Source organism: Phyllostomus hastatus, unplaced genomic scaffold (assembly GCF_019186645.2).
Source record: "Phyllostomus hastatus isolate PE091 unplaced genomic scaffold, TTU_PhHast_1.1 phas_contig_98, whole genome shotgun sequence".
In the NCBI taxonomy this organism is placed as follows: domain Eukaryota; kingdom Metazoa; phylum Chordata; class Mammalia; order Chiroptera; family Phyllostomidae; genus Phyllostomus; species Phyllostomus hastatus.
In genome coordinates this window covers 5,905,834-5,930,772 of record NW_025333999.1, presented here as the reverse complement: position 1 = coordinate 5,930,772, position 24,939 = coordinate 5,905,834, and the positions used below count along the sequence as shown (strand labels likewise).

General features: G+C 52.0%; 1 protein-coding gene across 1 annotated transcript; it reads right to left on the bottom strand.

Moving 5' to 3' along the window:
• Nucleotides 1-5,792: 5,792 nt before the first annotated feature.
• COLGALT1 (collagen beta(1-O)galactosyltransferase 1) lies at nucleotides 5,793-24,833 on the bottom strand. Its single transcript, XM_045853268.1, has 12 exons — nucleotides 24,442-24,833; nucleotides 23,108-23,218; nucleotides 22,235-22,352; nucleotides 17,766-17,900; nucleotides 15,501-15,705; nucleotides 13,925-14,044; nucleotides 10,834-10,910; nucleotides 10,650-10,756; nucleotides 10,264-10,396; nucleotides 8,869-8,996; nucleotides 7,594-7,800; nucleotides 5,793-7,355 (listed from the first exon to the last, which is right to left on the bottom strand). The coding sequence occupies exons 1-12, from the start codon at nucleotides 24,702-24,704 to the stop codon at nucleotides 7,088-7,090; spliced, it is 1,872 nt and encodes a 623-aa protein (XP_045709224.1). The 5' UTR covers nucleotides 24,705-24,833; the 3' UTR covers nucleotides 5,793-7,087.
• Nucleotides 24,834-24,939: the final 106 nt, after the last annotated feature.

Below are 24,939 nucleotides of genomic sequence, written 5' to 3'. Positions count from 1 at the left end.
CCCTCTCTAAAATAAAATCTTTTTAAAAATTAAAAAACAAAAAATAGATGAACTATAGCTGTCTGCATGATGCCGAGAGGGGCAGCCTGCCAGGGGCCCTGCGTGTCACTGCCCATCCTTGGCAGCTGTGCCAGACCACAGCCCTTATCTTTTTCCTGAGACCCAGCCATTTTCCTAGCGAGACAGGTGTGCCATGCAGTGGGACTTCAGCATAACTGCTCACTTCCTGACAGGGGAGCTGGCTTGTCTGCTGCTTGCTACAAAGCGTATTCAGCCCTTGGCCCTGTGTCCCTCCGCATGTGGGGTCTGTCATGTCACCCGTGGAGCTCAAAGACCGAGGTACACGCTGCTTGCTGTGCTGTGAGAAACAAACCATCTTGCTCCGACCCTCTGAGTCTCAACATTGCACTTACGGACCAGTAACAGGTGTGTCTGCATTCTCTATGAGTGAGGTTCTTCAACAATTGACACAAATGAATCTTACAAGTGTGATGCAGAGTGAAAACAAGTTCCAGAAGGCATCAGAGAACATGACAGCACATTTATAAAGCTCAAAAACTCGCTATGCATTTTTACACCCACAAGGTACACCTACAGATATAATTTAAGGATAAATAAGTGTGATGAATAAAAATAGCCCTGGCCAGGTGGCTCAGTTAATTGGAGTTCTGAACACCAAAATGTTGTAGGTTCGATTCCCAGTCAGGGCACAAACCCAGAATTGCGGGTTCAATTCCTGGTTGAGGCGCATACAGGAAGCAACTAATCTCTGTTCCTCAGATCGGTGTCTCTCTCTCTCTCCCCCTTTCTCTCTGTCTGAAGTCAATAAACACATTCTTGGGTGAGGGCTAAAAATAAAATAAATAAAAATTTAAAAATAATAATAAGCATGAGGCTAAGGACTAAAAAATTGAGGATTCCACCTCACACCCATCAGGATGGCTATTTTTTTTTAAGTGTTAGCAAGGACATGGAGCAATTGGAACCGTTCTGCACTATTAGTGGGAATGTAAAATGGTGCAGCTGCTGTGGAAAACAGTATGGGGCTCCTCAAAAAATTAAGAATAGAATTACCACATGGCCCAGCAATTCTACTTCTGGGAAATGATGAAAGCAGAGTACCAAAGAGATACTTTCACACCCATGTTCACAGCAGCACTAGTCACAACAGCCAAAAGGCGGAAGCAACCTGAATGTCCACTGAAGAATGAATGGATAAGTGAAATGTGGTCCATCCACACAGTGGAATATTATTCAGCCTCAAAAAGGAAGGACGTTCTGACACACACTACGGAATGATAAACATTGAAGGCATTATGCTGAGAGAAATAAGCCAGACACAACAAGACAAACACTGTGTGATTCCACTTCTGTAAGGTCCGTGGAGGAGTCAGTGAGGCAGAACGTGGAATGGAAGGGGGGGTGGGAGTTAGTATTTAATGGGGACAGAGTTTCATTCTGGGAGGATGAAAATGTTTTGGGATTGGATAGGGCTACTGGCGGAACAACAACATAAATGTACTACATCCCATGAGATCATACACTTGAATATGGATAATTCTATTTTATCTGAATTTGACCTCAATTTAAAAGCAACAAGAAAAATCAGTGGCTGGTCCATGGACCATAACCTGCCAACCCCTTGGCCTAATCAATTCTTCTTCTGCTTCCCTGCCTTACCTCTCTCAATGTTAGGCTAATTCCAGCACCATCCTCCTGCTCACTCCACCCTCCACTGTCACTGGAACCCGAAACCCCAGCCTCACCCCACTCTTCCACTCTCGACCCCACCCCTTAACCTACCCTAACCCCACCCCCACATGTTCATGCCTTTCCACTAAGCCACGCGCCAGGATCACCCAGACAACATCGCTCAGTTTCCTGGAGGGTGTAACACAATTATGTGATTCGTGATCTCTGTAAACTTACAGCTCATTACGTAATTTGTTACACTGCATAATAATTACTCTGCTCCTAATCCTGCAATTACATGTAATAGCTTCTATGATTATGCATCCCACAATTACACAATCATTCTTACCATCCCCGTACTGTACAGTAATAAATGAGAAGGAAGTGGTGGGTAGGCAGCAGCCCACGTCCCCACCCAGCCCCTTCTGGGCAGAGGCTGCAAAGCTGCTGCCATGCTCGCAGACTTCCAGGTTGCCAGGCTCGTGTTTGGGTCCACCAGCCGGAGGCACCAGTGGGACTTTGGAAGAAAGAAGGAACTGGCGTTATCTTGTTTTTTCCTCCCGTTCACTCTGCCAGGAGCAAACCATGGTGGCATTGAAAAGCAGTGTGGATCCTATTCTTGAATCACAGATGTGGTGCATGTGCCTGAAGCTGGAGGTTTCAAGGGGCCCCCTGACTTCACACTTTCTATGACTGTGGAGAGCCTCAGTTCCCTTGATGAGCCAGTTCTATGAAGTCATTCCAATAAGACCAGCTCAGGTCCTGCTCCTCTGCACCAGAATCTCGCAAGCTAGGGCCCCTGGCCCACACCTGGCCCACTGTGTGCTTTTATCAATGACATTTTATTAACTCGCAGCCACGCTCATTCATTCATTCAGTTCAGTCTGTGGCTGCTTTCATGCTACAATGGCAGAATTGAGTCCTTGCGAATTTCCTATATTAACCCTGTCCTGTTAAAAGACCTCAAAGTGGTTTTCCCTTTCCCAGCATAACTATGTTATGATACATAGTAAATGATGATACATCCGTGGAGCCAGACGATTGTAGCTATGTTGAGGGATGAATGTGGTAGACTATACAGTGCACCCTCCTCCAAGACACCCGTGTCCTATTGTCCAGAACCTGTAAATGTTACTTTAAATGGCAAAAGGAACTTTGCATCTGGGACTAAACTAAGGATCTTGAGATGACACGGAGATTATTCCAGATTATTATATTGGCCCTAAATGTAATCAAGCATAAGGGTCCTTACAAGAAGAATGAAAGAAGTATATATGATGCCCTGGCAGCCCTGGCAGCCCTGGCCAGTGTGGCTTGGTTGGTTGGAGCATTGTCCCATAGCCGAGAGGTTGTGGGTTCAATCCCTGGTCCAGGCGCATATGATCCCCAGTCTGGGTGCCTACAGTCCTCGGTCCAGGTGCATACAGAAGGCAAACAATCGATGCTTCTCTCTCATCGATGTTTCTCTCTCTCTCCCTTCCTCTCTATAAGCCATGAAAAAATGTCCTCAGGTGAGGATTTTAAAAAAAAAAAAAGTAGATGCGATAGTGGAAGCGAAAGGTCAGAGTGATGCAGGAAGGGGTCATGAGCCAAGGAACGCCAACAGCTAGTACTCGGGAGCTGGAAAAGGCAGGGACTCTGATTCTCCCCTAGACCTTCCCACAGAAGCCAGCCCTGCTGACCCGAGACTGCAACCCAGCAGCAGTGATTTCAGACTTCTGCCCTCCAGCACCACATGAGAATAAATGTACATTGTTTTAAGTCACTAAGTCTGGGGAAGTTTGTTTGTGCAGCCACAGCCAGCTAAGACAATATGCCAATGGACCAACCGAAGGTTTTTTCCATGAACATGAATCTTTTCAATTAAAAGTAACATTAAAACAGTATACATGCGGAACACTGCAGAAGGAAGAATGCGGCTCTCCTGAAGGGCAAGGGAGAAAAGGAAAAATCTGAGTTGGATAATTAGATGTGAGGGTGGGGCATTCGAAATGAAATTCAGATTCCAAGGTACCACCAGAAAGCTTCTAACCCCTTTAATCTGGAGGCAGAGTCTGAGAGTTTATTTTTTTTCTTTAAAGAGATATGTAGGGGTTTTTTAAAAGATTTTATTTATTTATTTTTAGAGATGGAAGGGAGGAAGATAGAGAGAGAGAAACATCAATGTGCGGTTGCTGGGGGTCATGGCCTACAACCAGGCATGTACTCTGACTGGGAATCGAACCTGCGACACTTTGGTTCGCAGCCTGCACTCAATCCACTGAGCTATGCCAGCCAGGGCTGAGAGTTTATGTTTTTATCAGAGGCATTTTGAAGCAAAGGAAGCCACTTCATGCGACAAAGAAGACCCTTCTAGAGGCTCATGTTCCCAAGAGGCTGGATGATATTAGGCGCAGAGATTCTCGACTCGGGCACTGTGGGCTTTGGGGTCTGATCATCCTTTGTTACGGGGCCACTCTGCCCTGTAGGGTGCTTAGCTGTGTCCTAACTCCACTCAATAAGAACAGTACCCACCCCAAATCATGATTACCAGGAACATCTCCAGACATCGCCCAATCTTGCTGAGGGAACAAATCACCCCCAGTTGAAATCCACTGGGTTAAAATAAGACCTGGAAGCACGTCATGTAACTGTAATACGTGAGAAGCAACTCCCAGGTCCCATAAGAGGGAAGTGGTTACTAATCTCGGATCATCCACCCTGGATGAAGGGGGAGGAGTTAACAAGAAAAGTAACTATGGTGGCCTCTACTGTTACTGATTTACCCAACTGAAATAAAAGCTCCAGGAGCAAAAGTGTATCACGTGTCACTGTTCACTGCGGGCTGTGATGTTCTCCAACCACAACCACGAAGGTCTGAAAAATGGCGGTCCACTCCACCACGGAAGAGTGTATGTTACAACCCAAAGGGAACTGGTAGACATCTGCATGGTTTAGAAGGTCCACAACATGTCGTTACATTTTAAAAGAAAAGTGATCCCATGCTTATGAAATAAAAATGTGTTATATAGGGAGAAGAAAGCAGGTTGCAGCAGGGTTTATGTAACATGATGTTCTTTTTTTTTATCCTCACCCAAGGACATTTTCCTTTGCTTTTTTAGATACAGAAAGGGAGAGAGGGAGGGAGAAAGGGAAGGAGAGACGAAAGGGTGGAGGAAGGAAGAGAAACCTTGATAAGAGAGAGCACTGATTGGTTGACTTCCTATGTACCCAGCCAGGGATCCATGCCGGGGATTATGTGTGTCCAGACCAGGGTGGGTCACACACACTCACACCTGGACCAGGGATGAACCCACAACCTGGGAATGTGCCCTGGGAATCCAACCCACAACCGTTGGGTTACGGGATGCAGCTCCATCCACTGAGCCACACTGGCCAGGGCACATGATTCTCTTCTGAAAAACATGTACAGATATGCTCCGTGCAAGTGTGCAAGACTTTTTACTAAAATATTAGTTGTCTTTGAGGACATGTGACTTAATTTTGCTTTTTTAGTTTGCTTAGCCATATGTCCTGTTTTCCACAAGGATCACACACAGTGTTATTGTGTAAATACCTCAAGCATACGCCCACACTCTCAGGGCTTACGAATCTTGAGAACCCTTAAGTATTTGACACAGAAAATCCAAATCCCTGGGATGGGATCCCTGAGGTGTTGCTCCAGGCTGTCACCCTGAGGCCCCCAGGTGCCCAACTGCTTGTTGGTTCCCCTGCAGCTCCTTCTTCCTGGTCTCAGGTCTCCGCCTCCATCTGGGCTTCTGGGGGTGACCACTTGGATACAAATCCTCACCAGAGGGTCTGTTTTCTGGGGACTTGAAACCATGAAAGGCCCCCTCTGAATTCTGTCACCTCAAATATTCCTGCAGTTGACCCCACAGGATACAGCAAACTTGGCCATCTGTCCCTGGACTATTTTGGCGATGTTTTTATGGGACAGGCTGGGCTAGAGGGCCCTCACTGCCCCCTCACCCACACTCACCCCCACCCTCAGCTTCTCTCCAGCACCTGGTTCCCTCCCACACCTTGGCCAGCAACAAGGACGGGGCTGCAATGTGTTGGCAGTGAGCAGGGCATTGGGCCAAGAAGAGAACACACTTATGTGAAAACCAACCAGGAACATTTAATAAAAAAATAAGCAAGTTATCCAGGATCCGACCCAGCAAGCAGTATCCATCCCTAAGAGGGTCAAGCACTGCTGGCCAGCTCTGACATTCGTTGCTGCCTGAAGGCACTGCAAGTCCTCCAGCCTGGGCCGGGGCGCATCCTGCCCAAGCTGCGGGCAGCACCTCAGTGCAGCTGAGCCCGCCAAAGGCTCGGAGAGAGGAATGCCACCGAGCAGGCAGACTACACCTGAGATGCAGGCCTGGGAGGTCAAGCGAACAGGAGCTGGGGTGGGCAGCGGAGACCCAGCCCCCATCTTCACCCCCGCCCCCTCCAGGGGGGCTGTGTGGTTACCGGGACCAGCAGCAGCCCCTGGTGAGAGGACAGCCACGCTCCCTGCTAGGGAGTGGTGTGCACACAGCTCAGGTGACTAGGGAATGAATAAGGACTTCAACTCAACCATTCTCTAACCCCACTGGGAGTCCACAAGGTCTGGTACAGAGTAGGCACTCAATAAATGCCTAATGCATGAAGAAAGGAAAGGATTCTTCTGTTCATTAGTGGCCCAGCACACATGTGGGTGACCAAATGCTGTCCAAACAACTATCGTACTGTTTTGTATCACTGATGCCTGGTGCACAGTAGGTGCCCTCCAGATGTGTGGGGAAGAAACCAATTTAAGAGTGAAAAACGCCTCATGTAGCTCCATCCCTAGCACTAAGCTCAGCTCCCGGCACACAGCAGACATTCAACCAAAGCACTGAGTCAATGAGAATTTTTGTGTGACAAGTACCAGGCTAATCAGTGCTTGATATGTGTTTGAATAAAAGAAAGTGTCTTGTTTATCTCAATATTCCCAGAGCCTGAAATGGTGCCCAACATACAGTAGGCACTCAATAAATACTTAATTTTTAAAAATGAATGTGTATCACTAGTGCCCAATTTGGGGGGAATCAATAAATGCCTGATGACTGCATCATCACTGAGGAAACAACTGTGCCCCATTCACTGCCGTCACTCGCAGGCCTGGTACGCAGCCAGTGCTTTAGAAATGTCAGGCACATGGAGAGATGCGTGCTGGCCTGTTCCCACCCACTCTCTCAGGGCCAAACACTATTCTTGGCATACAGTAGGCACTCCATTAATGCTGCCTGCGTGCACGTGATTGCTGAGCAAGAGCTGGCTGGACACCACCCTGCATGGAGAGTGCTCTGTGGCCTGCCAGGGGTCCTCGGGGGCCCTGCTGTCTCCAGCGAGCAACTGGAGGCTGCTCCGGTGCGTTAGCAGCTGCCCCTCAGAGCTCATCCCGGGCAGCGCTGTCCAGCGGGGACTGCAGTACATCTGAGTTTTTGGCCTCTCGACTCAGTGCCTGCTGCTCCCTCATCTTCTGCGATTTGGCACGGTCCCAGTCAGTCTTGACGTGCTCGTTGTTCCACACGACCGAGGTCTCTGTGTCGCTCACGTACCCATCGTCCCCCGTGTAGTGTGTGGGATACACGAGCAGAGGCTCCACAGAGAAGGCTCGCAGGTTGCGGGGGGAGAAGTGGGCCTTGTACTCGGACCTGGGGGAAGGGAGAGTAGGGCAGCTGTGGGTCAGGGGAAGGGACAAATGGAAGGAGGAGTGGGAGGGGACAAACCGAGACAGAAGCAGGGATTCAAATGGAGCCAGAGGTGGAGGAAAGACACGAAGGAAGTGGATGAGGAAAATGCACCCTCCTAGGGGTCTGACAGCCCCACCCCTCCAGGACAGCTACAAGGTGGCGAGACCCCAGCCCGCCTACCCACAGCAGCCCCTCTCACACTGGGTGCTTGTCGAACATGACTGGCAGGAACTCGTCAACGGGCAGCATCTTGGAGAGTGGCCGGGCGGCCAGCAGCTTGCGGGCGCCTTGCAGGGAGATCACGTAGGCCAGTGTCCAATAGGAGTAGTCGGCCTCCACCAGGTTCCTCACGCGGGGCACAGCCTTCTCGGGGTGCTCCACCTGCATCCGCTTCCGGCCCACATAGCTGGGGTACAGAATTGAAAGCCTGTCACCCTCCTTCTGCCCACCAGTGAGCACTAACCCAGCAAGGCAGGGATCTAGGGGCCCCTGTCAGGCCCTGGGGTGGGAGCGGGCTTAGCATGTTTAGGGCACAATAAGGAGGCCCATGTGACTGGACTTTTTCTAAGGGCACCAGGGAGCCACAGAAGGCTCTGGAACTGGGGGAAATGGGATCTCCGGGATGTTCTCCAAGGCTGTGCCACAAGGAAGAAGAGCGGGTCTGACAGGAATACTGGTCTGGGTTCAGAGGGTTGTGCGGCTGCGAAGTGAGGGGCAAGGATGTAGTGTGCGGTCAGGAATGAAGGGGTGCAGTTACCATTCTTATTAACAGCGTGGTCCAGAGTCTGGGACCTAGAACCTGGATCAGGGCCCTGCACACCACAGGAGACAGGGGGACGGAGGGAGGAGGAACCAACCCTCCTATATGAGGTCCCAAAGGACTGTTCCAGAAATATGCTGGCCATACCTGACCTCGTGCTGGGTTAAGACTCAGGCTCCCGGGCTACTCCCCACACTAGGCCAGCTCAGGGCTACAAGTCCTGACCACATGCACCTCAGGCCACACCCCAGCTCCTCAGAGAGCTCACAGGTTTCCTGGGCAATTCTTAGCCACACCCCAACCCCACAAGACCCTTTAAGTCTCCAAGCCTTGATGAACCCCCACCCCCATAGCCAGATCCCTAGGCTTTCAGGTCATCCTGCGAAGGTCCTACCCCACAGGCCGGAGGCCGCACCCCAAGCCCTTACTACTCTAAGGCCCACCCCTCACACAGGCCACATACATACACAGAGTAGTTACTCCTCCTGCCACACACCCAAGAGTTGTCCCAAACTGTATCTTTTGAGTCTAGCTGCTCCCCTAGGCTCCAGCTCTACCCTACTCCAGACCATGCCTCTGAGCTCTGGCCTAACTCCTAATCCCCAGCTAAACCCCACTCCAAACTTTACCCCTGGGCCCTGGCCATTCCCCAGGTCTGCACCTGCCCCAAGTCATGCCCTCAGACACGGCCCCACCCCCAGACCCCAGACTCACATGAGGTCCCAGTCCAGATCCTCCCTCTCCACATCCCGCATGAGGTTCATCAGGCGCCTCTTGAAGAAGATTTCGAAGCGCAGGTCGTCCTCGAAGACAAGCGATTTCTGCAGCCCCCTGTCCACAACCTGAAGGAGACCAAGGCCGGGCCTGACCCTCAAGCCAGCTCAGCTTAAAGGCTCTGGGGTGGCAGGAGAGACACAAAGCACCCCTCCTGCACCACTGTCTGGACTGACCCCCCCACCCCGACACCACCTCCTCAAACATTCAACAACAGACTCCCTGCCTGGCTGCTCCTTCCCACTCCAGAGCCTGGGCCTAGGCTGACACACAGCACCCTCTGCCTGCAGCGGCAGGCAGACTCTCTCTGGAAGCCCCCTAGGCTTCCACTCTGATGTCGCCCACTGGGAGGCCCTCCCCAACCACCACCAAAGGCTGCCAGCTGAGGACAATTCATGCCCCGAGGCCCCTTCTCTGTATGTATCTTACTTATTTCACTCTGATTTCTTTGTGGTTTATCATCAGTCCTCCCACTTCCTGCAGCTGTCAGCCCCCTGCAGGGGGCTTGGTGTGTCCCACAGCTACGCTGTCCCTGGCACCAGCACCAGGCCAGGTGCACAGTAGGCACTTGGCAAATGTTCCATGAATGAATGAACTTGAGAATCTTTATGGCTGCCCCCTGAGGCCATGACTGGGGAAACCGAAGCTCCGGCTGGAAAGCACCATCCTGCTCACAGAGCTCACCCCTCTAAGAGGCAGGGTTGGACTTGAACTCGGATGTCCCCTAGCTCCAGAGCTGCTTGGACACTATAACCTCTGCCCCATGCCATCCACGGCGAATGCCCTCCTGAGATTCATCTCAGGAAAGGAGGGCAACCCAAGAGAGCACCCATCACCTCAAACACCTGGACAGCCCCTCCAGAGGACCCTCCCACTCTGCAGCCGGACACCCCTCTTGCCTCATGCCTGGCAGCACCAGGTTCCAGCCCTGTACCCTCCCTCATCACAGCCTCTCTCTCTCTGTGCGGCTGATGAGCCCCAGGGTTAACGCGCTACACCTGGCAAGGGCTCCACAATAGTTAAAGTCACCACGGCTGTTGCTTCTATTAGTACATGTCACAACCACAGTCCAGGATCCAGACATTTGAAAGCAGCTGGGTGTGAAGAGGCCTGACTTGGCCCCAGACCCCACCTGTTTTGGACACCAAGCCCACCCCTCCCCCTCCCCAGGCTACACATGTGCGCAGTGAGAGGACATTCGCCAGAGAGGCCCTGGACCCTGCTGCAGCTCTGGAATCTGCCTGGGGTACACCCAATGCCCTCCCTGAGCTGTGGGAAAGCTGAGGAGGGCCCTGGCTTACCCACCTCGCCAGACCCCTACCCTGCTGGACCCACCTCCTTCCAGATGTTATAGTGGCTGAGGAAGCAGCCCAACTCTCCCTTGGTGAGCGGTCGCCCGTGGTAGGGGTCCTGGTAGCCAGGCAGCATCTGGATGCCCAGTGCCTCCACCTGGCTAGTGTTCATGGCTCTGGAAGTGGGGACAGGAAGGGGTCAGTGGAAAACCCGCCCCTGCCTGCCACTCCACCACGAGGGTCCCCTCCTGCTGAGCAGCTGCTTCCCTCTTCAACTACTGGTGCCCTTCCTGGACCCATGGCCAGGCCTGCAGGCGGTGGTCTACCCCGTGCGGCTCTGCCAGGCACCCTCCTAGGGTGGGACTCCCTTCCCCTGCACTATGGCCCCCAGTGCATGGTCCACACCCCTGCTCCCAGGGTTGGACGCACTTGCCATCCACAGCCTCGAGTAGCCGGAACTCGATCTCCTGAACCTGCAGTGCCCGCACCATGCGCTCCCGTCGGTCCTGCCGCCGCTTCAGGTTGATCATGAAGACCTGTGGCACGGGGCCTCTGTGAACCCTCCAGCCCTAAGTCCCCTCCCTCCCTCCCCACCCCAGAAGGCCCAGCCCACCTCATCAAAGCCCATCTTGTCAGGCATCCTGGGAGGCACCGAGACAAACTGGGAGGGCTCTGCTGGGGAGTGCTTCACTGCAGGGCAGAAAGAAACCAAGGTGTTGCTGGTGTCATGGGGCAGGGGGCACTCCAGCCTCTTTCCACTGTCCCTCCCCATCCCCAACATGGCTCCCCATCACCCTGAGCCCCTCAGCCTGGGGTTGGGGAATCTGCCTGACCTGCCCCCACCCATAACACCGTTGCTACTCTCTCCCCCATCTCCTACTCACTCTGACTGTTAGCACACCAAACACACCCCTTCCTACCTCAGAATCCTGGGACACCCTTCCTCCCTCCTCCCCAACCCCGGGTGGGGGGTGGGGTGGGGTGTGTGTGTGTCTCCCCCGGGTGGCTGAAGATGGAATGGCACACTCCCTTCTAGTGTGCCATTTTGGTCCCGTGAGGGGAGTGTGTCCCAACATCCTCAGGCTGAGTCAGCTACCTCCTTCCCACCCCCGCAGCGCCCAGGATTCCACCATCAAACCTCAGTCCGGCGATCCTCACTCCATCTCCTGCGAGCTCTGTGGAATGGACACCAGGTCTGTCCACTCACATTGGGTCCCCAGTGCCCAACACAGGGCTCAGCATACAGCATGTGCTCATAGAATGAACCAAGATTGATGACAACCTGTGTGACCTTGACCTATTTGGGCCTCAGATTCCTTATCTATAAAATGGGCTAATAACCCTCAGAAGGTTACCCGTAAAAAGGTGTCGTGAAGTTACACATGTATGGGTTGAATGGTGTCGTCCCACAAAAAGTTATGATGGTGTCCGAACCCCCTGGACCTCAGAATGTGACCTTATTTGGAAATAGGGTCTTTACAGAGGTGATAAAGGTAGAGTGAGGTCATCAGAGTGGCCCTGATCACTATGACTAGGGTCCCAATGAGAATGAAAATTTGGGCAGAGAAGGAAGACACACGGGGGAAGATGGCCGTCTGACTGAGCGACACATCTACATGCCAGGGTTTGCCCAGAATTTCAGAGTAGTCACGGCTGTTCCCCTTTCAGCTGCTGTGAGCAATGGTCAGACCACATCCCCAGAGCCTCTGGCACGTCCCTCACAGCTCCCGCAGAAGGATTGGACCCTCATGTAGACAGGAGCCTATAGAGGTCCCTGCCTGCCCAGCAGGCTAGCCCAGAAAAGCCCAGCGCAATGGGCAGTGTGGTGCGTGCCTCGCCGAGAACAAAGGCCCCGTGTGAGCCCAAGGAACGGACACAGGTCCTTCTGTCTGAGCACTGTGGGAAGGCTGCGCTGGCCCAGCACCTCCCACCTCACAGCTTGACCTCCTCCAAGGCCACCACGTCCCAGGGCTGCCTCCCACCCAGAACCCTTTGGCCCCCGGCCACCACAACCTCCGTGAGCAAGCCGAGATCAACGCCAAGACTCCGGGGTCTGAGGACATGGGCTCACATCCCAGGGGCCCCTTGCCTTCTCTTTCTGAGCCTCTGCCCCCCACACACACACCGAGGGGGTGGGGTATGATGGTGACAGTGCCTGCCTGTGGGGAGGTGGGATCTTTCACCCTGAGCTCTTCTGCAAGTCTGAAATCTCATTGGAAGATGCTTGAACACATGAAAAATCACGTGTACAGCCCAGGTCCAGATACCCACATGCAGATAGAAAGAAATGTGGTTTTCACTTGGGCAGAAGGAAGGATTCACACAAACATCTGAAACCCCTGGACCCTGCTTCCATCGGTTCTGTGTGCTCAGCTCTGGCCCTCAAGAGAGGAACAGGAAGTATCCACGCCTCTGTCATGTGAATGGTTTCTTCACCAGAAGCAATAACAGACATCCATGTGAAAATTTAAATGAAGAAAACTATGGCAGCCACAGAAATGCCTATTGGGGTCCAGAAGCAGATGAGAGTTGGTGACACGCACAGACCTGCTTCTCATGACTGTGGCCCAGCGGGGCTCCTGACCTAGGCCTGAGCATCTGCACGTGACAGGCACTTGGGTGTTGCACGGTCTCCACCCTGGTGATCTTGCAGCCTCCAGGTGTCACCTCAGAAGATCAAAGTCCCTTCCCCCAAAGAAGGAGTGTGCCATTCCATCTTCAGCCACCAGGAGGGTGTGCATGTGCGCATGCACGCGCGCACACACACAGTCTCTGAGAGAGACCGTTTTAGAGCAGAGAAGATCAGGGCAGCTGACACCAGCAGCCTGGCCCCACCGCATCTGTACACTGGGGTAATGGCTGTGCTGCCTGCCAGGCCGTTTCAGAGACATGTGTGACCAGCGAAGAGCAAAGCCTCCACGGAAGCAGGCACTATACCACCATCCTCTTGCTCCAGAGACACCCCCACCCCTGTCAGGATGCCCCTCCTCAAGCAATCTTGATGGCAGCTCAGCCCTATGTGCTCAACTCATCGCAGGGGCCCACCAGAGACATGGCTGCTAGTTAAGAATTTATGGATTTATTTGTTTATCTATTAGAAAGACGTGAGCTTGCAACTGTGGTTGAAATATGTAATTTCCTTTTTTACTTAAGTGTATTCAAGTAACACCAAAGGGTGCATATAAGATAAACAGTAAATATTTAATAGGTCTGAGGTTTGGAAATGGCCCAAAAAGGCTGTGGCCCAGACACTGCCATGCACATAAGGTTCACCAATGAAAAGCTATTGTTCTCCCTGCTCCCACATCTCCCATGGCTCCCAACTGCTCCTGAGGAAAACACCAGTGTTTAAGGCTGCTACCCTGGCCCTGCCAACTCTGTCCCAATGACCTGTTCTGTTCCCTGAGCTCACATCCCCTTCAGCCTCCCGGTCTTAGCATATAATGCTCCCTCTGGCTGCAATCCCCTTCTGGCTAACTCCCACCCACCATGCATCTTAGTGCCAGCTCCTCCAGGAAGACCACCCTGACTGCCATGCATAGCTGCTACAAGCCAGCCCTCCCTGAGAGGGAAGGACAACTGTTCACTTTGTTCACGCTGGGTTCCCAATGCCCAGTAAAGGGACAAGCACCCAGCATGTGCTCAATCAGTGTTCAGGAGATGGACATGAGATGACAGAGAAAGGGCAGTGTGGGCAGACTCACCCATAACCTCCAGCTCCACATGCATGAAGCTCTCAGCCTCGTCCTGGAGGGTACTATGCGACCGCAGTGGCACTGGCAGAAAGCCATACACCTCCTTGTTGCACACATACATCTGGACCTCTGGAGTCAAGGAATACACATCAAAATTGAAAACTAAGCAACAAGATGACAGTGGCCACCTCTGACTACAGCATCAGCCCCACAGCCCAGCTGTGAGGCCAGAAAGGAAAAGAGTCCCACCCACTGTTCCCAGCAACCAGCAGAAAGCCCTCAGACTTCTATCCAGGACTTGAAGCCAGACAGGGGCTCTCACTGGCAGGCAAGACATCGACTATCGACAGAACTGTTAACAAGCACCGTGTGCCACCACGAACACGGCCCCCACAGGGTCCCATGCTGAAGTGGACCGCAAAGCAGCAGGGGAACAGGGAAGGTGCGTATTTCTGCACAAAAAGGGGAGCGATTGGGTGAAAGGTTAGGAACGTTGTCTCCATCTGCTTTTGTCCTTTTCTGGATGGTTTAAATTTTTATATTGAGTGTGCATCTTTTTTAAAAAGTTAATAACTCAATGGAAATAACTTTTACTTTAACTGGCTAACTTGTTCCATAACAGGCCCGACAGTATAAATACTGTAGGCTGCTGGCCCAACAGTTTCTGTCTCCACAACTCGATTCCACCCTTGGGACATGAACACAGCCACAGACAACACTTAAATAAGTGGGTGTGGCGTGAACCAAAGAAACTTTCCATACAGGCCCTGAAATTTGAATTTCATATAATTTTCAGATGTCACAAAATATTTTTCTTTTCATTTTCCCCCCAACCATTTAAAACATATAAAAACCAGCCCCGTCTGGGTAGCTCAGTTAGTTAGAGCACTATCCTGATACACCAAGGATACGAGTTCAATCTGTGATCAGGGCACATACAAGAATGCGTAAATAAGTAGAACAACAAATTGATATTTCTTTATCTCTCCTTTCCTCTCTCTCTGAAATCAGTAAATAAATTAAAACAAACAAACAAACAAACTAAAAAACCCATTCTGCCCTGGCTGGTGTGGCTCAGTGGGTTGGGTACCAGCCCGTGAACTAAAGGGTCACCAGTTCAATTACCAGTCAGTGCACATGCCTGGGTTGCAGGCCAGGTCCCCACTTGGGAGCAAAAGGCAACCATACGTTGATGTTTCTCTCCCTCTCTTTCTCCCCCCCTTCCCTGCTGACCACAGTTTGCCAAATCCTGATTTAAAGTAATGATGGGTCAGTATATGGCTGTGTTCTTTCTCTTCAGAACATTTTTCACTAAGTATGCAATTAGGGAACAGTTATGTTCAACTACAGAAAATTAGGAGTCCTAGGGTGCGAAGACATCCAGCAAGACCAGGGCTGGAAAACAAATGGGTATTGGGGCCATCATCTGAACACCACCTGGATACAGCCGTACCTAAAGCCACACCTACACCCTGCAGTTTTGGTCCTGTGAATTTTCTGTGGACTCTGTTTGATCTTGTTCAGCACAGATTCCAGAGAATTGGCCAGATGACGCCTCTGTGACAGCAAACGCCCGAGGACTCACCTGCCTGCTTGCAGGAGAAGGCAAAAACGATGATGTCATCAAAAGACCAGGTATAGTCGCTGTGTGGAGGATAGAATGCCAAGTTCCTGGACGCTGCCTTCCGCAAGTCGATCAGGAAGGTCGAGTGCACCATGGGAACTGCAAAACAGCCCCGGCGGTCCCGCTTTCGAATGGGGATGTAGGCAGGTGTGCGCTTGTAGTAGCCCTGTGGGGAAGGGGCAGAGCTCTGCATGGGGGTCCCTCAGGGAGAAGCTGGAGGCCCAGGACACTGGGAGGCATGGAGCCCAGGTGCCAACTCCTGGCTGTGGAGGGCATTCATTCCCTGAGCGCAGTGCTATGGGCGTGACCGGTGACAGTCTCCACCCCTGTGCCTCAGCTGACAGGACAATGGCTGATAAAAAGAAAATAGCTGTCTACTTGCAGACTGGGCCCCCCATTTCAGATCATAAAGGCAGCATTTGAAGGAGAAAATTAAAAAGCTGAGAAAGGTTTTAACATTAAACTGGCCAACAACACCAAAAAAAAACCCCAAAAACACCAAACCCAGCCCTGGCTGGGTGGCTCAGCTGATTGGAACAGCGTCCCGTACACTGAAAGGCTGCATGGTCGATGCCCTGTCAGGGAGTGCATGGGAGGCAGCCATCAGTGTTTCTCTCTCTCTCCCTTCCTCTCTATCTAAAAATTAAGCATATCCTTGGGTGAGGATTAAAAAAAATAACACCCAAGGTTGGTAGAATGCTTATTTCTACAGTTTTGGGGATTTAATATGGCAAAATTTATTAAAACTAAAGTACTGTGGCCCTGGCCGGTGTGGCTCAGTAGGATGGAGCATCATCCTGTGGGTTGTGGGTGTGATTCCCAGTCAGGGCACATCCCTAAGATGCAGTCAGTCCCCCACCTGGGTCCAGGTGTTACAACCCCCAGTGTGGGCACATGTGGGAGGCGACCAATCGATGCTTCTCTCTCACAGGTGTTTCTCCCTCCCCCTCTCTCCCTGAAAGCAGTGGGAAAAAAAAATGTCCTCAGATGAGGATAAAAAACTAAGTTAATACCCACCCCCCAAACTATAAAGTACTATGACTTGTGCCCAGAGAAAGCCACTTTGAGATTTACCCCATAGAAACAAAATGTGTATGTCCAGCACTGGCATTAGGGATGTACACCCAGTGTAATGCCTGTTGGGGGAAGAGCGGCAAAGCGCTGGTGACTACGTGAAAGAACGTGTTTGCACTGCATCCATGTTCTGACAGGATGCACACGTGGGCTGTTCCATGAAAAATCAGACTGTAAATTAAAGTATATAATATGATTCAGCTTTCATATGAAATAAATCTGACATGTATTTATGTTCCTGGAGACAAGAATAAAGATGTGCAAAGATAGTTTTAAGAAAATCTGAAAAGGGGACTGAAAAAATCTGAAAAATTTGACATCCTTTGATTTACATAAAAACTGAACATCAATTCAATTTGAAAGATAAGTTTTAAAAGCTTCTGGAACAATCCTGAATTGGCCTCTCTTCCTCAGACCCTTTACAAGCTGGAATTGTTGACACATAACATTTACATTTCTATGAGACACTTTAAAAATAGAAACCACTGAATTACTCACTTTGAAAGGGTGAGATTGATGTCTTCTGAATTGCATGTCAGTTAAAAACAGAACACAGGAGGAGACAGGACGGGTCAGCCTCCTGGCTCCAGCCACCCAGCCCCCTCCCCCCGGCACAGCCCCAACCCCGGCACCCTCCCCTTTACTCCCCCTGGCTTTGCCTGCCGCCTCAGCCTCTACCCTGGGGTGGAAGGTGTGACACAGGCCTGGCCTACCAGAGCCTGGAATGTTCCTGGCTCCCGTAACTGGTTTGGGGTAAGAGGAGAGAGACTGGACAAGGCCGAATCAGAGAGGACTTCAGATGGATGCAGCTGGGATCGCTCCCCAGGAGCTGGAAGAGAAGCCACCCAGGGAAGAAAACTGGAATGCTGTTTGAACATCTGAATCAAGCTGTGCCTGAAGTCCCATCCTGGCACCGCCACTTCCTAGCTGTGTGAGGTTAGGCAAGCCGCCTCCTCGCTCCGTACTTCTGTTTCTGCCTCACTACTGGGAAGAGGTGGGGAAAGGTCAAAGTCACGGACCCTGCTGTGGGGCGGTTCAACGGTGTTGTGAAACACTGGCCACTGGGTGGTGTGATGCTAAGTTAGGCTCCCACTTGCTTGGCCCAGCCCCCACCACCCCTAAGCCCCCACACTACCCAGGCAGCCCCCTGACCTGAGAAGTCATCCCACACCAGAAATTGGAGTAGGCGGCTCGGGAATCCAGCATGGGCGCTACCACTGTCTTGTTCTCAGCGATCAGCAGAGTCAGCATGTCCGGGTTCAGGATCAGGTTGTCTGAGTCCACAAACTACAAAACACCCAACACACACGACATCAGTGCGAGCCGCCGAGGGACCGAGGCTGGGCCACAGCTCGGATGATCGGGCAGAGGCAGAGTCCTGGAGGTCCAGAGAGCCTGGAATGGCACACGTGACCCTGGAAGCCACCCACCGCCTCAGCCCACGGCTCTGTCCTCGGCAACGAGCCACGTTACATTCACAAGTAACAGACTACTAAGATGAAACAGACTACTAAGGAAGGAGCGGGAATGGACCACACAGCAGCACGTATTTAGTGTGTCTGGGACACACTAATGGGTCCCAGACACGGTGCTGCTGACATACCAGACATGACAGTGGGTGTGCCACGTGGCCCCATTAGCAGGAACTTTTACAAGAGGCAGCGCTGGTCAGTGAGGGCAGTTAGGGCCAGAGGCCACCTCTGTGAGGAACACACTTTTTTCTCTGTGAGTCAGATGACAAGAAAAAGTTCATATAAGCCTTGGCTGGGTGGCTCAGTTTGCTGGAGCGTCATTCCATTCATCGAAAGGTTGTGGGTTCAATTCCCGGTGGGGGCACATATGGGAGGCAAATGACTGATGTCTCTCTCACATCGATGTTTCTCTCTCTCCAAAAGCCAATAAAACGTATCCTCCAATAAGGATTTTTTTTAAAGTTCATAAAAATAAGAACTTTATTTTAACACCTTAAATGTTGGGATAAAAAGATGGTAACTTGCTTGTTGCAAGCAAAGAAAATAGCCTGGAATGAAATTCACCAAACCACAAACAGAATCACCATGGGGGCGGGGTGCCTGCTGGTTCCCCCAAAGCCGTGTGTCACCAACACCTTCCAGAAAGGCCACACGGGGATAGTCACTGTTTGTCACATGAGCCGGGAACGAACGACCCAGGAGTCTAGAGGCATCTGAAGGAAGTCCTCAACAAACCAGCTAGAGAAACTCTGCTGCCACGACTGAAGACCACGCCACAGAAAACAATTAGGTGAGGACATTCCTGTCTCCTGGGATGTGCAAATACACAGGCCACAGTAAGTTACAGAGCTATTAGGATGGGGGTTTTCAAAAAATGCCTCTGGTCCACGGGTATGCTTTCTGTTACCCATGCACGGTTTTTAGACCATTTGAATCACTTGTGGTAAACGACAGCAAAAACTAGAATCCCAGGCTTCTCTGGCACCATGGGAACAGGATCCCCGCCTGGGAAGCCTCCGTGCAGACAGGAGGTGGCTGCCCCGGGGACAAGCCATGCGGTTGTGTATGTTCCCCACCCAGCCCCTTGAGGACATTTAAACTGTGACCTCTGAATATATATGTACAGTAAAAACAGCCAGAATAGTCTGGAAGGTCCTCAAAAAATTAAACACAGTTATCATGTGACCCAGCAATTCCACCCCTGGGTATAGATCAAGAGAACTAGAAACAGGGACTTGAACAGGTACTTGAACACCTGTGTTCAAATGTTGAAATCAGCATGATTTATAACAGCCAAAAGATGGAATCAGCCTAAGTGTCCAACATCAGATGAGTGGATAAACAAAATGTAGTCCAACTGCACAATGAAATATTACTCACTGAAAAGGAATGAATACAACGTGGAAGAACCTGAAAACATGATGTTGAGTGAGAAAGGCCAGACACAAAAATCTAACCCTGGCTGGTGCCGCTCAGTGGATTGAGCACCGGCCTGCAAAGCAAAGAGTCACTGGTTCAATTCCCAGTCAGGGCACATGCCTGGGTTGTGGGCCAGGTCCCCAGTAGGGGGCGCGTCAGAGGCAACCACACACTGAAGTTTCTCTCCCTCTCTTTCTTCCTCTCTTTCTTCTTCTCTTCCCCTCTGTCTAAAATAAATAAATAAAATCTTTTTTTTTTAAGTCCACAGGTTGTGTTATTCCATTAATATGAAATGTCCAGAACAGGTAGATCCAGAGACAGAAAGCAGATTAGTGAGGAGGGGGGTGGGGAGTGACTGCTGATGGGGACGGAGGTCTCCTTTTGGGATGATGGAATGTTCTAGAACTAGACAGAGATGATGGCTGTACAACATTGCCAATGTGCTAATAACCACTGAATTACACACTTTAAAATGGTTAATTTTATGTTAGATAAATTGCACCTCAATTAAAAAACATACAAAAAAGCCAGAAAGTGAGTCTGAGAGGTAAGATTACAAAGTTTATTTGTTTTTTCTTTCTTAAATTCCTTATTTTTCTTGTATATTTTCTTACAAGTAACACCCATAGTGTTTGTAAAAAGGGGGAAAAAGATGCCCTTTTGATAATAATTTTAAAAACATTGGACAAATGACTCCACACGCCAATATGGATTTTCAAAGTTCCCAATTTCAAAAATAGTATGTGTCAAAAGCTGGTTTGAGTTTTGAACCAAAGCCTGGCGTTCTACCCATGTTTGCTGAAGGAAAAAATAGAGAAAACTAGCCAACCTCAAACCATGAAAGCAAAACAGACGAGGTGGCCCTGTTCAGGATGGTTCCAGGCAGGGCCGAGTCCCACCTGTGCGCTCCACTGGTTCCCGGATGCCACCCAGCAAGCTGAAACCTCCCTCTCCGAGCCTCCACTTGCCCATCTGTAAAATGGTCTGAGGAGGCATCAATCTGCAGGCCCCAGGAGGAGCCTTCCTTGTCCCAGATGGCTCTCTCCTCCCTAAAGGGCTCAGGCCAGACGACTGGGGTCCTTCTGGCACCCTCACATCCAGTCCCTAAGCAGGGCCTGAACCTCCCTGCCCTATCCCATAGAGTCCTCCCCACAGCCTCCTGCTGTCCCCTTTCTTGCCCCGAAAGAAAGGCCAGGATCCCACAGCCACCACAGAGACTCTGAAAATCATAAATTAGAACACAGCCCTCCCCTGCTCACATACCCTTGGTGGCTCCCCAGTGCTGCCAGAGGAAAAGCCAATCTCTCCCTCAGCCTGCAGAGGCTGGCCCTCACTCACCATCTCAGTATCACCCCTCCACCGCTCCCTCTTCACACCATTCCAGCCACACTGGCCTCCTCACAGCCCTTCCACCCGCAAGCTTGCTGCCTGCTCTTCCCTCCACCCCAGATACCGTCCTCCGGCTTCCCCCGAGGCTGGCTCCTTTGCTCCTTCAGGTCTCTTCTGGGGACCCCTCCTAAGAAAGGCCCCCAACCCTGCTCACTCACCACCCCACCCTGGTTATGCCATCTGTTGGAGGCTAGATGTTGAAGTGCTAACCTTGGAGGCTGTGACTGTGACCTTATTTGGAAACACAGTCCTGGCAGGTGACCCTAGAAGAAGAGAAGAGACACACAAGGAGAGACGTCCATGTGACCACAGAGGCGGAGACTGGGCTGATGTAGCCACAAGCCAAGGACACCTGGAGCCACCAGAAGCTGGAAGAGGCAGGAAGGATCCTCCCCTGGAGCTTTGGAGGGGGAGCACAACCCTGCTGACAACTGGATTCCAGACTTTCAGCCTCCAGAACTGAGAGACAACACACTTCCCAAAATACAGCGCCCCACCCCCAGCCCGGTGTGTGGGACTTTGTCCCAGCAGTCCCACTACCCTGACACAGCACCAACTGCCTTCCTACAACTTCGACACAGCTCCGCTGCCTGGTGATGTCTCCTTACTCAGTCTGGTTTTTCTGGTCACATCCACCTTTCCCAGGACACTAGCAAGGTGGGGCTCTGCCTGTGCAGATCTTCATTGTGCCTGTCCCCAGGGCAAGCAGGAGGGCACTAAGAGGGGCTCATAAATGTATATTGACTGGCAAGTACACGAAACCAGCCACAGGCACTGCCAGGCTGGCATCACTGCGTTCAGGGTCGCCAGTAGCCCAGCCGTCAATGTCCTCCCCATCCGCACCAGGGTGGGGAACCACACCAAGTCAGGGGGACAGGAAGGCCCACGACCTGTGGGCAGTTATCCAACATTATAGCATTCAACACTCCACGTCCCCGCCTTCCGGGGGCAACACTGGCCCGGAAGGAGGAAGTAAAAATCAGGCCTCAGCAGCTCAACGTCGCCAAGTCTCCCGAGCCCTGACCCATCCTTCTGCTTTTTGGAGTGGCCCAGAGAGTGTCACTGAGGGTTTGTGGAGATCTAGTGTCACTAGTGATGGCAATAATGAAAGTGGAGATGAACCAAGTGTCTAACTAACCACAGAGGACAGCTGGGGACACAATCTGATAGGAGCCCAAGCGCCCCAGGTCAAATCCCAGCCCCTCCCACTGACTAGCTGGGTCACCTCTGACAAGGCAAGTCCCCTCTTGTGCCTCAGTTTCCCCATCTGTAAAACAGAGTTAAGGATAGTCTCCACACCCACCACTTTGACCCCTGTGATCTGTGGGCTGGGAAACTCACCAAGATGTAATCAGCCCACATGTCCCGGGCTGATTTCAGGGCTGCCTGGCGCAACTTCATGATGTGCTCGTAGCGCGAGTCGGACCAGTGTTTGGGACCCTCCTCATCGGGGTAGGACCTGCAGAGAAGCAGCTGTGACGTGCACAGCACTGGCACTGCTAGAGCCCAGAGAGGGCCCAGGTTGTGAGGTGGTCAGAAAGGGCTTCCTGGAAGGGCTGGGGAAGCCGGATCTGAAGGCTGGGAAAAAGTAAACAAGGAGAAAACAGGAGGAGAGAGGTGTATCCGCAGCCGCAAGGGGCGTGGCCAGTACTAAGGCCCAGAGGGGAGAAAGTCTAGGCAATCTGTAGGGCTGGAAGAAAGCTGGGGGTGGGGGGCAGGCAGGGCACTGGGAGACAATAAAGAGCAAAAGAAAATTGTAACTTGTCCTCCCAGACTCAGAATCTGATCTGAATGGTGATTGGGTACAGAAATAAACCCTGAAAAAGTGAAAGGAACTGGGTCCATAATGCCCAGGGAGTTGTGGGAAAGCTAAGCAGGAGAACTGGTGTTGTTGGGCTGCTGGTGAGACTGGGAACGAAGCAGTGGGCATCGCTCAAAGACATGGGGTGAAAGAACTCGAGGTGTAGGAGAAGGCTGGGGCAAAGGGCTAGGGCAGGAGCGGGAGATAGGGATTAGGGCCCATTGTGAAGCTGAGGGCGGGTAAGAGTAGCCAGAGTAGCCAGAGCTGTCAGGTGAGGCTGCAGAGTTGGGCCAGAGAGTCAGGGGCTAAAGGACTAGGGTTCTGTTACAGGGCAGCGGAGAGCCATGGAGGGTTGTGAGCAGGGGTGCAGCTGGGTCGGACTGGGAGGGCTCAGGGCAGTACCTAGCACTCACCTGGGCTCCTCTGCTGGCCTCCATTCCACGGAATGGTACAAACTCTTCACGGCCACCAACCACTCCCGCAGTACAGCTGATGTGTTGTCTGAGTTGTGGTCCGTGGCCACCCTGTGGGTGGGGGGGGGGGCAATCATTGAGGTTGGGGAGCCCAGGGCAGGACAGGGCAACAGTGTGGCACCTGGGCTCTGCACCCTGGCTCAGCCTGCTAGCAGCTACATAGTGCCTGGCAAGGCGCTTCCCCTCTCCATGCCTCAGTTTCTTAATCTTTAACACAGGGGTGAGGACACTTCACTAGGCTGCAGAGAATATTAAATAAGCTAATTTTAGAAAAACACATGAGACACTGAGGCATCTAGGATCTTATAAGAAGGTTAGGTGCTAAATAGTGTAATTTAATAAAAATAAACTACATCACTTGGTTCCACCCCATCATTTTTTAATTTCTCCTATGAACACTACCACCTCAGAGTGAGCTGCGTTCACTACTTCGTTCAATAAACATTTCTTAAGCACCAACTGTGTGTTTGAATTATTCAGGATAGGGAACCTAGGGTGGAGAAGAGGGACATTTGGGAATCTAGTTTGACCATGGGGCCCAGAGCTATTTTCCCAAATGAACTGCTACTAAGTTGACAACAAGGATGGTAGTAACAATCACAGTAGCTCTGGTCACTGAATGCCAAGCCATGATGCCAGGGCCACAGGACTTCACACCTGTTAACTGGTTAATCTTCAAAGACAAACCCAACCAGAGTTATATTAATACCCCTTGTTCCAGACACTGAGGCAGGAAGCAGGTTGTCACCAGTCAGGTTTGTTTGTGGCTGTGTCCCATTCCCTGTCCAGAAAGGATCCACTTACTCTGGGGCCATACCCCACACACCCACTCTGGTTAGAAGGCCTATATCAGGCTGATTTCAGTGGCAGAACAGCAGCAGCAGTGGGAAAATATACAGTTAGCGGGAGTACACTGCGGGCCCAGGCAACGCCCTTGTAGGGGCTCCAGGCTGCCCTTCCTTGGAGCTTGCGTGTGTGCTTCAATACAGTTTAGAGGGTTAGACAGCAAAGTCTGCCCTGGGTGTGGTCCTGGATCTGCCCTAATGGGGAGACAGCAGGCAAAGCGAGGGTCTGGCCCATTCTTATGCGGGGCATGCGGAGGAAGAAGAGTAGGAACAGAGCACGCGTGGGTCTGGCCCGCGCAATGGGGACAAGCAGAAGGCACTCGCAGGTCTGGTCCGCCCTGCCCGGTGCCAGAACTGCAAGGAGGACAAGGCATGGAGCCGCCGACTGGGCGGCGGCAGGTCGGCCGCTGACGGCGGCGCCGCACTCACCACAGCGCCGTGCGCTCCCGCGGGTGCTGCAGCCGTTCCAGTGCACCCAGTGTGGCTGGCAGTGCGTGGGCCGCGTTGCGAGCCAGCAGGGCGATGAGCACGCGCGGCGCCTGCAGCGGGGACTCGGGGCTCCAACGCTCCTCTGGGAAGTAGGCAGAGGCGCCTGGCGGGCCCCCCGGAGGAGGCAGTGCCAGCAACAGCAACAACAGCAGCGTTGGGAGCGGCCGCCCGCGCCCTCGGCACGCGCGTGGGGCCGCCGCCATCGCGCCACGCGTCGCCTTTAAGTCTCTTTTCTGCCGGAGGACGTGGGCCGCGCCTTAAAGGGCCTGTTGAAACCCCGGGGCAGGCGTGCGCCTTAAAGGGGAGGAGAGCGCGAGGCTTGAATCAGACAACAGGGCTGGTCTTCCAGACCCCGCCTCCCAGGCCCCGCCTCCGGACAGCCTCAAGGAACGAGGCGCTCCTAGCCTCGCCCGGCTCCCTATTTAAAGGCACAGAGTT

Excerpts from the sequence above, each read along its gene's own strand:
- COLGALT1 (XM_045853268.1), bottom strand. The coding sequence starts at position 24,704 with ATGGCGGCGGCCCCACGCGCGTGCCGAGGGCGCGGGCGGCCGCTCCCA. Across the intron at positions 23,219-24,441 it reads CGGGAGCGCACGGCGCTGTG|GGTGGCCACGGACCACAACT; the intron begins GTGAGTGCGGCG and ends CCCCACCCACAG. Across the intron at positions 22,353-23,107 it reads AGGCCAGCAGAGGAGCCCAG|GTCCTACCCCGATGAGGAGG; the intron begins GTGAGTGCTAGG and ends GCTTCTCTGCAG.